We start from the raw sequence: 13,336 nt of genomic DNA on the forward strand, positions 1-13,336 counted from the left end.
CTCAGTCCCAGGAACAAGATATTTCCTAATGGGGGTCCGTGTACATTACATATTACTCTGGGGGTCCTTGACATGAAAACGTGTGAGAACCACTGGTTTAAACAACATTAGACATCAAACCCAAATAAGAAACTGCACTTTAGAAACAAGCCCAAAAAACCACAACCCTTCACTACCAATATTTACAAGCAACTTACAGGAAGGCAAGCCCAAAGTCGCTTATAATAAGCGGACATGGCAACCCTGCCCCAGGGCCTTGTCTAACTGCATCTGCCTGCCTGCCTGCCTGTCTGTCTGTCTGTCTGTCTGTCTTTCCGTCTTTCCTCGTTGGCTTATAAACAATTAACTTTTTAAAAAAAATAACGTTTATTGAACCCCCCTAAGAAAATAAAAACAATATAAGGATAATCTCAGATCCGAGCGTGGCTTTAAATGATTATGGATCAGAATGTGTTATTGTAGTCTAATAGGTGTCATGTAATTCTAACTCAACTCTAATTCAAACAAAGTGCAAAGCAAACAGGTTTGAGACATAATAGGACACCATGTGGTGACAGAACACACACAACCTGTTTGACCAGGTTAGGCTACAATATCCTACAAATGAAGCTCCATCCCCCACACAGTCACCTCATAGGGAGGCCATTCATCCCCCACACAGTCACCTCATAGGGAGGCCGCTCGTCCCCCACACAGTCACCTCATAGGGAGGCCATTCGTCCCCCACACAGTCACCTCATAGGGAGGCCGCTCGTCCCCCACACAGTCACCTCATAGGGAGGCCGCTCGTCCCCCACACAGTCACCTCATAGGGAGGCCATTCATCCCCCACACAGTCACCTCATAGGGAGGCCATTCATCCCCCACACAGTCACCTCATAGGGAGGCCATTCATCCCCCACACAGTCACCTCATAGGGAGGCCGCTCGTCCCCCACACAGTCACCTCATAGGGAGGCCGCTCGTCCCCCACACAGTCACCTCATAGGGAGGCCATTCGTCCCCCACACAGTCACCTCATAGGGAGGCCATTCGTCCCCCACACAGTCACCTCATAGGGAGGGCATTCATCCCCCACACAGTCACCTCATAGGGAGGCCATTCGTCCCCCACACGGTCACCTCATAGGGAGGCCATTCGTCCCCCACACGGTCACCTCATAGGGAGGCCATTCGTCCCCCACACGGTCACCTCATAGGGAGGCCATTCGTCCCCCACACGGTCACCTCATAGGGAGGCCATTCGTCCCCCACACAGTCACCTCATAGGGAGGCCATTCGTCCCCCACACAGTCACCTCATAGGGAGGCCATTCGTCCCCCACACAGTCACCTCATAGGGATGCCATTCGTCCCCCACACGGTCACCTCATAGGGATGCCATTCGTCCCCCACACAGTCACCTCATAGGGATGCCATTCGTCCCCCACACAGTCACCTCATAGGGAGGCCATTCGTCCGGTTTTAGGACAGACGGTCTGTTTTTTGACCCAGCTGTCCTCCGTCCGGAGCATCCTCTGGCCGGACGCATAATTGTCCGGCTTTTGAGAGAGCGATTACAGTGTATGTGTTATTGTTTATATTTACATATGTCTGTAAATTTCCCGTTTCATTGAATATCAGATGGCAGCCAGCATATTGGCTGTAGTATGCATCACTGTGTGAGTGCATTTAGTTTAGTCATAGGCTCGCTCACAACAGTCACTCACACTGACTACTGACTCCTCCCTCCTCCCACGCTTGTTCATGTGGATTTAAACTGACACCATGTAGGCCTACTGTAGTTGTAACATGTAGGCCTACTGTAGTTGTAACATGTAGGCCTACTGTTAGTACTGTAGTTGTAACATGTAGGCCTACTGTTAGTACTGTAGTTGTAACATGTAGGCCTACTGTTAGTACTGTAGTTGTAACATGTAGGCCTACTGTTAGTACTGTAGTTGTAACATGTAGGCCCACTGTTAGTACTGTAGTTGTAACATGTAGGCCTACTGTTAGTACTGTAGTTGTAATGCAGATAATCTGCGGTAGATTTGCCCAAAGTTGCCGAAACAGAAAACTTCATTTAGTGAACAATGGAGAAAGGAAAAGGAGTTCCTAAAGAAAAGCTGAATTGACGAGTATTGTTCACTTTGCAGCGTGTGTAAAGGACATGATTGATGTCAGCATCAAAGGGAAAGGTGCCATAGAACAAAAAAGGCTGGGTTTCCGAGGCTATGCTTTGACTGACAAGCAATAATAACTCAATCTGAGAAGTGCAGACCTACCCTCTCGTCTTTTTTCATCCTGTCGTACAAAGTAACAGCAGCAGAGCTATCCAGTACCCTACATTATTATTTAATACCCTTTTTTATTATTATTATTATTATTATTATTATTATTACAATTATTATTATTATTATTATTATTATTATTATTATTACCCTTATTATTATTATTATTATTATTGTTATTATTATCCAGTCCCCTACATGTCCATGAGTCTCCTCCTCTCTTCCCCTCTCTCTCTCTCTCTCTCTCTCTCTGTGTTTTATTCTTTCAGATATATACCAGTATGGATTAGATTTAAATTGGGACAATTTAACTCAGGAACAATTCATTCAACAAAAACCTAAGAAAAAGACAATCTAAACACAAATAAATACAAAAACAAGAATATTATAAAATACAATCGTTTATGAATGGTCTTTGGTTCCCTAAATAAAGGGGGTCCCCAGCTAAATGAGTTAATAGAGTATCATATTAGGCTATATACAGATATTATACACAACACTACAGTATTAATAGATATTATAACAACACTAGGTTTTTATACAGAACATTAGTATATTTTATATATTGTATATTATATTAGTAGGGTTATATATTATATTATATTAATAGGACAGAACATTAGTATATTTTATATCTTATATATATTATATTATATTAGTAGGACAGAACATTAGTATATTTTATATATATTATATTATATGAATACAAGAAGACTCACCCCAAGACGAACTCACCCCAACTGAAAAAGGAAAACTCACCCCGGGGGTAGGAACACTCACCCCGGGGGGTGGGTAAACTCACCCCAGGACCTGAGAGAACTCACCCCGGAACACTCACCCCGGGGGTAGGAAAACTCACCCCAGAAAAACTCAATGGTGTAAAGTACAGTGAGTTTTTGTTTTGTGGGTGGGTTTAACTTTTCCCCTCTACACCAAGTCTGTATGTTTAAAAAAGGCACATCTACCGGCTTGTGAGCTTTCCTTTTTCACAGAATGCTTTCATAATGAGACACGTTTAATCCATACTGGATTAAATTCTGTCTTTGAAGGTATAGAATTACCAAATTATGTCGTTCAATGATATTTTTGTGTTTAAAATATTGTCATCATTGTCCATGTAGACAGGAGGCAAGATTATATTGATTTCAGCAGAAAAGCCCAAAACTTGTAGAAACACTGCTCTAAATATCAGGTTTACACATAAGGTGGAGCTGGAGACACATAGCAAATGACCATGCTATTTGCTATTTGCATTCCTTGTTCACTTTTCTGATGAAATCTACCTTGTATTTAAAGCACTTTAATTAGCTAGACAGACAGACAGACAGACAGACAGACAGACAGACAGACAGACAGACAGACAGACAGACAGACAGACAGACGTAATATTTCTAAAAACTAAAGTTCTCAAACAATGCATGTATGCAATGTTCTATAATGTTATCATTTATACCAGCAAAGTAGTAGGTAACTAAATGTCCTAGGTAAAAATAGGGAAAAGTGTTTAATGCATGTTTTACAATTTCTAATAACTAAAGTTCTCAAACAATGCATGTATGCAATGTTCTATAATGTTATCATTTATACCAGCAAAGTAGTAGGTAACTAAATATCCTAGGTAAAAATAGGGAAAAGTGTTTAATGCATGTTTTACAATAGTGAAATGTATATCTAATAGTAACTAAAGTTCAATAATGCTTACAATAGTGAAATGTATATCTAATATAGTAACTAAAGTTCAATAATGCTTACCAAAAGCTTTTCTCACAAATGTGTTCACACAGAAAACAAAACATTATACCTGTGTTTTACCTTCACTTGAGTTTTTCTTCATTTTTCTTTGTTAAGTAAGTATTTGTTTGCATTATACACATTGGAATGTTCACTTTTCTGATGAAATCTACCTTGTATTTAAAGCACTTTAATTAGCTAAATGTAATTTAACAACATAATTTGACATTGGAATGTTCACTTCTCTGGGTTCCTACCTGGCCATACACGCACTGAAATTTGTTTGATGGGGGCACAGGAGTGAAGGGGAGGAGGGGGGTTGACCACTTAACACTAATATCCCATTCCACTTAATGATTCATTGTTTGATATCTAATAGGTGGATGGGGCAAGGTGACCATGCTATTTGCTATTTGCATTCCTTGTTCACTTTTCTGATGAAATCTACCTTGTATTTAAAGCACTTTAATTAGCTAAATGTAATTGAACAACATAATTTGGTAATTCTATACATTCAAAGAAAGAATTTAATCCAGATATGGATTAAACATCATTATGAAAGCATTCTGTGAAAATGGAAAGCTCACATTATGAAAGCATTCTGTACCTTTTTTTAAACCATTTTTCAAAGTTAAAAACCATTGGGGTGAGTTTTCCACAAAGTTGGGGTGAGTCTTCCGGGTGAGTTTTCTCAGGTCCTGGGGTGAGTGTTCGAAAATCTTGGGGGTGAGTTTTCCTACCTCTGGGGTGAGTCTTCGGGGGTGAGTTTTCCTACCTCTGGGGTGAGTTGGTTTTGGGGTGAGTCTTCTTGATACCTATTAGAATAGTAGGACAGAACATATAGAACTCAATCATGTAGATCTGTGTGTTCATGTATCTGACTCCATCTGGTTGTATTGTCTCTATCGCCCTCATGTGGACAAAATGAATAATACATCCACTGTTCACTCAGTTCATAAAATAAAAACCTGATGACGTCACATCAACATGGCGCTGGTTTCCACAATATAAACTGTTCTGATCTACAAGCTCACAGTGAGATGCGTTGTGAGCTTGTAGATCAGCTATTTTCGGCGGTCGACACCGTCGTAGAGCAGAGCGTCATGTTAACCTTTTCCTCCGAGGTGGAAAGACCATAGGTTTCTATATCTATGGGAAAGACTGGTGATGCGAGGTTATGTTAACCAGCTGGACGTCAAGTCACACGATGAGAACCACGTGACACTTCCGTTTTCTCTTCAAAATAAAACAGTTATGTGTCATGTGTCACATCGAGCACCACGTGAAGCACTTCCGTTTTCACTTCAAAATAAAATCGAGTTGTGGCCATAAGGAACTACATATTAGAACTACATTTCCCAAAGCATCACACTTCACGTCGTACGCCACGTGAGCGCTTCCGTTTTCTCGTCAAAATAAAACACATCACGTGTCAAGTCCAAGCCCCCAGAGCCGCTGAGAAATCTTGAAGCCACCACCCCAGTGGCCAAAGCTGGAACTGCAGGCGGGGAGAAATACATGCGCGAGCAAAACATACTGATATATATTTATATATATAGATATAAATATGTAAACATATTATACATAAATACATATGCATTTACATATACATAGGCATCTCCAGTGAATTTCATAAATATCTCGCGTTCAATCCTTGACACACGGGCTGCCGTAGAACGCAAAAATGACACTAGTGCGCATGCTCATAACTTTACGCCAACCCAAAACCGTCTCAATAATTCTACTTCCGGCAGGCTTCCGGGTGCTTCAAAACGCCACTCATTGAAATGATAGCTGGGGGCGGGGCAATCCTCCCTCTAGTTATATTATACCTCTATGGTCAAGTCTCACATCAAACGCAACTCAAACACTTCCGCTGTTTTTTCAAAACAAAAGTGTGTTCATGTTTACTTTATGCTCTGTTTTACGACGGTGTCGCGCGCCGACAATAGCTGATCTACAAGCTCACAACGCGTCTCACTGTGAGCTTGTAGATTGTAACAGCTCATATAGTAGAAACTAGCGCCATGTTGCGTCACATCGTCTCGTTCTTAATGTTTTATTAAAAGAAAACTGGATTTATTGACGACCTCTACTTGTATTGATTAATTTTGTCCACATGAGGGCGACAAAGACCTCTGAATAAAACCAGAGGAACTGCGTCAGAATGTTTGCAAAGTGTTTTAAACATGAACACATTATCACTGAATTAGTTTAATGATTTAATTAGTTTAATGATTTAATTAGTTTAATGATTTAGATGTTATTGTGTTTAGTCAGTCAGACAGACAGACAGACAGACAGACAGACAGACAGACAGACAGACAGTCAGTCAGTCAGACAGACAGACAGACAGACAGACAGACAGACAGACAGACAGACAGACAGACAGACAGACAGACAGACAGACAGACAGACAGACAGACAGACAGACAGACAGATAGATAGATAGAGAGGTTTTGGGCAAATATCATCAGACATTTAAGCAGAAAAAGTACAAACCAACGTTATAAACTTGACAGAGAGAATACCAGAGGACACATTACATACATGTACATTGTAAGTGTAGAAGAACATAGAACATTAATTCATATTAAGAGCTACTGTATGTTGATCAGTGACGTCATGGTGATATAAATGCTATCATTACTGCTTTGTTCACATCTTTACTAGAATGTTAATCATTTAATTCACTGTGTCGCTCAAAACCCCATATCATTATTATTATTATTATTATTATTATTATTATTATTATTATTATTATTATTATTATTATTATTATTATTATTATTATTATTATTATTATTATTATTATTATTATTCAATGCATGAGTTGACACACTTTTACCCTTTGGATGATTTATGTGAAATTCATACATTGAAGTTTGTTTAGAATGAAGCTCATCATATGGTAGCATGTTTTCTTTTTATCTGCCCATGTGAACGCACCATGTTTTAACTTTTGGAACAAAATAGCGGCAAATAATTCAATATTTTGCATTCACTTGCTATAAAATCTTTGGGAAGAATAGCAGCATTTTCTTTTTAACTCTCTCTCTCTGTCTGTCTGTCTGTCTGTCTGTCTGTCTGTCTGTCTGTCTGTCTGTCTGTCTGTCTGTCTGTCTGTCTGTCTGTCTGTCTGTGGTGGCTTGAGTGTCAAGCCTTCTCCAGTTGACTATTGAAAAGACCTGTCACCAAGCTCTGTGAGGCCACAGACTAAGACTAGAAAGACAACTTTGACTTTTCTTTTCTCCATCTTACTTTCTTTTTTCAGTGTCATCAACCAAGAAGATTCAGTCATGATTTAGTACATGACACATACCACATACCATTGATTCATGTTTTTCTTGTGTTTATGGCTTCTTTAGAAATGTATTTGTCACTGATTCTGTTTGTTTTGATTGTTATTATTATTATTATTACATGTATGATTGTAAGTATTATTTGGCATTATTAGTTGTATTAGTTTTGATGGGTTCTTGGTTTATTAGATTATTATTATTTCTAATAAGGGCACGCCTCTCCAGGGCCTGGTTGATTGGGAGAGGTTATGTAGGCCTGGGTGATGAGGAAAGGTTATGTAGGCCTGGGTGATGAGGAAAGGTTATGTAGGCCTGGGTGATGAGGAAAGGTTATGTAGGCCTGGGTGATGAGGAAAGGTTATGTAGGCCTGGGTGATGAGGAAAGGTTATGCACCTGAGTGGACAGATGGTATTTACCAGGCCAGAGAACAATGCCATGAGAAGAAGCTGTTTGTATATGCACATTGTTTGGGATCAGTAAACATGCAAACTAAAATCCAAGTTGTTGTGGACAATGTGTTCTTTTGCCTGCGTTGAAAACAAGCCTTCAAGTGCATCAGTGCACTTGAAGGTTTATTGACTTGTTTGGAGGGTTTGAGTTGAGCCGACGAAACGCCACTACAAATGCATTTTATGTAAGTTAACTATGTTGTCTGGTGTGTTGGGTGTAGGAAAGATTATTTTGTTGCCAGTGGATGTCAATGAACACCTTATCCATTTGTTTGTTTACTTCTATTTTTAAGTAGTTCTTAACACATGTGTCTGTGTCCATATGCTGCAGCTTGATGCAAGGTTCTACAATGTTCCATTAATACATAACCTACACAATACTTAGTATTTTACCCACTTCTCTATGTGCTAAAATGTCCTCAGCTGACACTCGTTGACACTTGTTAATGTTACATTGCAACAAGGTAAGTATATGTTGTTGTGTTTCTGCGCGATCAAATAGACCTTCATCAAATCTAAGATGGCATCAAAGTGAAGATTTTCTTTTCTTTTACAAGCGACCCTCTATGGTATTATCCATTCATTTTGTTGGGCTTTTGGAATCAGCTACACTTGGTTGGTGCAGTGGCGTGCACAGACATTTTGAGGGGCAGGTGCTCAAGTAAATTATACTTTTTTTTGTTTACTTGGTCTGCTATTTTTTCCCTCTACACACCTATACCTCTTTGCCAAAAATAGCCGATCTACAAGCCCACAACGCCTCGCAGCGCGAGGCGTTGTGAGCTTGTAGATCTGCTATTTTTGGCTAAAGTTCTCCTCAGAAAAGGGATGCTAGGTTTCGAGTGGTTAAGGTAAAAAGAAAAATCATATCACATAAAGATTTGGCGGACCCCCTGTAGTAACTCTGAGGACCCCCTAGGGGTCCCGGACCCCCTGTTGAAGACCCCTGCTGTAAACTGAAGAAAAAAAAAACTTTTTTTTTCAAAAGGGCACTTCTGGTCAAGAGGGCAAAGGGCAGGCGCTCTAGCACCGCCTAGAGTCTATCTGTGCACGTCCCTGGGTTGGTGAACTCAAAGTGACAACAATGAGACTGAGGTTAGTGTATAGCGGTGTCGGTAGAGCTCTCTCACCTGTGAACCTCAAAGTCCTGAGTTCGATCCCGGGCACTGCCAACACAGCATATGAGCAGCACGGCTTGAGTGCGGCAGGTCGTGCGGTGAGTACGGGGATGATACCGATAATAAGCCTCTCCACTGGAGAGTCTCCAGTCTACATACAGTACTTATCCGTCCTCCTAAATAATGTGTTTACAGTTAGTGAGAACTACTTCACTATAGTCCCTTGTTTGGTAGATTATTTCTCTGCTGCAACAGTACTTCTTGACAATGACCTTTATACCGTTAGAAAGCCTGTTTATATACCTGTTTAAATGGAGCCCCAGCATGTGTAAGGAACATGGGGTACATGGTGGGGTCTCCAGGTCTCCCCATAAGGTCCCTCTCTAACAGACCTCTGATAGAGTGGGATCCTGTGGGGTTCCACTACAATTATTTGAAAACTTCAGTTACAAGTTACTTTGCAGATTTAGATTATTTATACAAAACACAACATTAACCACTGAAGACATATAGTTTGGCTATAAACAAAATAGCCAATCTACAATCTCACAACATGTTGTGTTTTTCAAAAGATGTTGTGGACTGAAAATGTATTTTCTGTTTAAGAGCTGGAGAGACGTGGAGACTCCTGTTACTGAACAAACACTTTATACTAGCAATTATAACTATATATCACAGCTATTTAACATGTATCTTAACATAGATAAGATATTAATATAGAATAGCATAATTAGCCTAGACTCATATAGAGGCTCTAGAAAAGCATGTTGCTCTGTCATAATACAAGAGATAAGACAGTCAAGGCAGCACACTATTCAGTATTTACCTTGTGGCTACGGCATGTAGCCTCACTGTCACAGTCATGATCTTTTAATGACGATTAACTGTCATACAAATAATTGTGATTAAAGATTGAATTGTGTTTTTGACATTCAACATAATGAATAACAATTTACATTTCTGTTTGCCTTTTAAACTTTGTACAAAAGAAATTGCACATGGCAGATATGACAAAATATGTAACTTAAATATATAAAGAAATGACTGACATATACTGGATACTTGTGTACTTTCCAAAATGTTTGAAAATAGCTGAAACAGCAGATCATGATGTCAAATAGCAGATGTACAAGCTCATTGTGAGATTGCCTTCTGCTATTTCGGAATAATTTGATGACCGGCACATAATATCTAAATACTGAATCAAGCAACTTAAAAACTGTCTGAGGTCAAAGCTGAGTAGACGTTAAAATGACCCCAACATGTATGAAGTGAAATATCCCTTTACTGTCTGACTGTACCACGTTGTTTACATTTCTGTTAATAAAGAATTCAATCAACCAATGTTTACTTTTCATATATCATACATATGCTATGAAAAATAATGACAGGTTAGAAAGTGGTGTCTGTATCTATGTTACTATCACATCAGATTCACTTTACACACTTTTTTCACAAGTCACTTTAGATGAACTGCTAAGGTACATTACATGTGAAGCTCACATCGAGTAGCCTAGAAGATAAACTCTGGGAGTGAATGCACATTATTTATAACACAGATAGATAGACCACATAATGACAAGATATAAGTCAATAAACTGGATAATTGAAGATAAGAAAACTCAATGCAAATTAACATAATTATTTATTGTTGTGAAAATAAATAAACTCAGTGAAATGTAGTGTTACTGTTAATGTCTTCAAAGTGTGTGTGTGTGTGTGTGTGTGTGTGTGTGTGTGTGTGTGTGTGTGTGTGTGTGTGTGTGTGTGTGTGTGTGTGTGTGTGTGTGTGTGTGTGTGTGTGTGTGTGTGTGTGTGTGTGTGTGTGTGTGTGTGTGTGTGTGTGTGTACGTACGTATGTTTCCTGAAGAGCATCTTTCTTTCACATGGGAATGTGGTGCAGGTACAGTATTGAACCAGTAGGTTGCAGTATGCTCACACACTGCAACCATTCTGAAAAAGCAAAGTTTCTGTTGATCACGTGACGCAGGTAACAGATTGATAACAAACACCAGGGGAAAAAAAAAGAAAGTGATTCAACATAATTAAAGAGCAAAAAATAAATTATACCGTAAAACAATATATTTATTTATTTATATTATCATACGTGTTTGTCATTAAAAGTGTCTATGAATTTAGTACAAAGGACCCCAATGGAAACAAGCCATAGTGCTTTCTTGGGTTTAAAATCCTCCTAACAGACCATGTATTGAACTGTATTTTCCTGTGCTTTTTTTTTCAAACGGATAATAAAGTATTCGATCAAACAATCAATCAGTAAATCCTGTCATTAAAACATTTGACAGCTCCAGTTTCGTCACAAACATGAGGTTACATTCATTCTACTGCTATGACACCAGAATGTGGAATGTTCCAACAGAAATAATACATTTGTGAATCCTTACCCTCCTTTAAAAACACCATTAAAGAGAACCTGTCTGCAATGTGTAAAGAAAAAGGAAAATCTTCTAAGCTTAACATCAGAAATGAACGGTTTACAGTTTATTGCTATAGTGATGATGATGATATATATCATTATTGTATGTCTTTAAATGTCTTGATGAATTGAATACACAGGACCACAATGGAAACAAGCCCTTATGATAGGGCTTTTTGTGTTATCCTTTTAGCACACGTTGTATAATCCTACCACTGTACTACTAGGAAGAGTGGGCACTAAGGAAGAGTGGGCACTAAGGATGAGTGGGCACTAAGGAAGAGTGGGCACTTCAACGTAAAAATTGCCTATTTGGTCCTAAATGTTTAAAAATAAAATATTTGTAAAACGGTCTTAGGGTAAACGGTAAAGTATACATGATTAGAACATGATTGAGCATTTGACATTAAAGTTCTAATATTTCTACAATTGCTACAAAACGTGTAAATCCAATACTTTAATGGGACATAAACAAGAGAAGTTTGATAATGATGTACCGTGCATGTGTTCACATACTTTACATCAGTGGTTCTCAAACTTTTTCATGTCAAGGACCCCCAAATTGACACTTATTAGCCCGCGGACCCCCATTTGAATAGATATGCCAGGGACCCCCATAAGAGAAGATTTTTACGGCTCTATAGCAGTGATTCTCAACCATTTTAATTTCAAGGACCCCCAGTTTGACATGCATTAGAGGCTACGGACCCCCATTTAATGACATTTCTATCTCTGGGACCCCAATTCATATTGTAAAATCAATGTTAATCTAACTCTGAGAGTGTACAAATGGAACCAAATGGACCCGTTAGGGTCCATTTGGCTCCATTTGTACACTCTCAGAGTTACAGACCCATAAGGGTCCATTTGGTTCCTGTCCATCATTTAGCTGGGTACCCCCTGGAACCCCCTCAAGTACCCCTGGGGGTCCCCGGACCCCACTTTGAGAACCAACGCTTTACATTACCAATGATCCTTTTTCAAACATTTCATTTTTTAAGATTTTGCACAAAAAGTTTATACTGTACATAATTTTCAATTCTAAACTGTTTATATGATGTTCTGCATAGTAGTGTATATCTGTCTGTCATTTAATCCTCCCATTTGAAACAAGCCATTAGGCTTTCATGGGCTTTTTAATCCTATTTAGTTGATATTTAAACTGTACTTTCATGTGCTTTTTCCCTGCAAACTTCTAAATAAAGTATTCAATCAATCAAAAGTCAAAAGTATTTGATAGAAAATAATCCATTTTGTGGGTGAACTACTCCTTTAATAGTGCCCACTCTTCTTGCATCCGAGGAGGGTGGAAGAGAAAGACAAACTACATTTCCCGTGCGGCATTGCGGCTGCTTCCCCCCCCCCCCCCCCTGCTGCCTCCTCCTCCCTCCTCCCATCCCGCGCGGCGCCTTCCTTCCCTCTAGTGGTAGTGTGTGTATACAGTGTGTGTGTGTGTGTGTGTGTGTGCGCGCGCGCGCTGTGTGTGTGTGCGTGTGTGTGTCCATCCATCCATAGAGTCTGTGCTCTACACAGAGAGAAGCTAGTGTCTGTGTTGTTGTTCTAAAGGCTCTGTGATGGCGGCAGCGGGATCTGCAGCGACCTGCCACGGCATGGCGGCGGGAGCAGGAGCAGGAGGACCCGGGGCCGGAGGAGCAGGAGGAGCAGGAGCCGGAGGAGCAGGAGGCCAGCAGGCTGGAGGAGCAGGAGGCACGGCGGCGCGGGGCCGCTTCCCCGGCCGGCCCTGGTCCTCACGGAGCCGCCTGCGCTCAGAGAAGCGCTGGCAGCTCGGCCGCGTCTCCGGGACGTCGTCCTCCTCCTCGTCCTCCGAACAGGGCGCCTCCTGCTCCTCCTCCTCCTCCTCTTCCTCTCTGTTGCTGCTGGAGGAGGTGACGCTCCTCCACGGAGGAGCAGCGGGAGGAGGAGGAGGAGGAGGCCTCCTCATCGGGCCTCCCGGACACAGCCTCGGACTCGCGCTGAGCGACGGCCGGGGGAGTGACCTCCTTCTGGGGGAGCGGAGCGAGGAGGTGA

At 40.5% G+C, this 13,336-nt stretch overlaps 1 protein-coding gene across 1 annotated transcript in view; it reads left to right on the top strand.

Annotated features, from left to right (window-relative positions):
- Positions 1 to 12,882: 12,882 nt before the first annotated feature.
- Positions 12,883 to 13,336, top strand: part of kmt2bb (lysine (K)-specific methyltransferase 2Bb) — a gene marked incomplete at its 5' end in the record, with an annotated part of 105,750 nt that continues 105,296 nt past the window's right edge. Inside the window, one exon of the mRNA XM_084048675.1 lies at positions 12,883 to 13,332. Within this exon, the coding sequence (XP_083904801.1) occupies positions 12,883 to 13,332 (450 nt within the window). The remainder of the gene's footprint in view (positions 13,333 to 13,336) is intronic.

Source organism: Gymnoscopelus microlampas (genome assembly GCF_963454915.1).
Source record: "Gymnoscopelus microlampas genome assembly, chromosome: 3".
In the NCBI taxonomy this organism is placed as follows: Eukaryota; Metazoa; Chordata; class Actinopteri; order Myctophiformes; family Myctophidae; genus Gymnoscopelus; species Gymnoscopelus microlampas.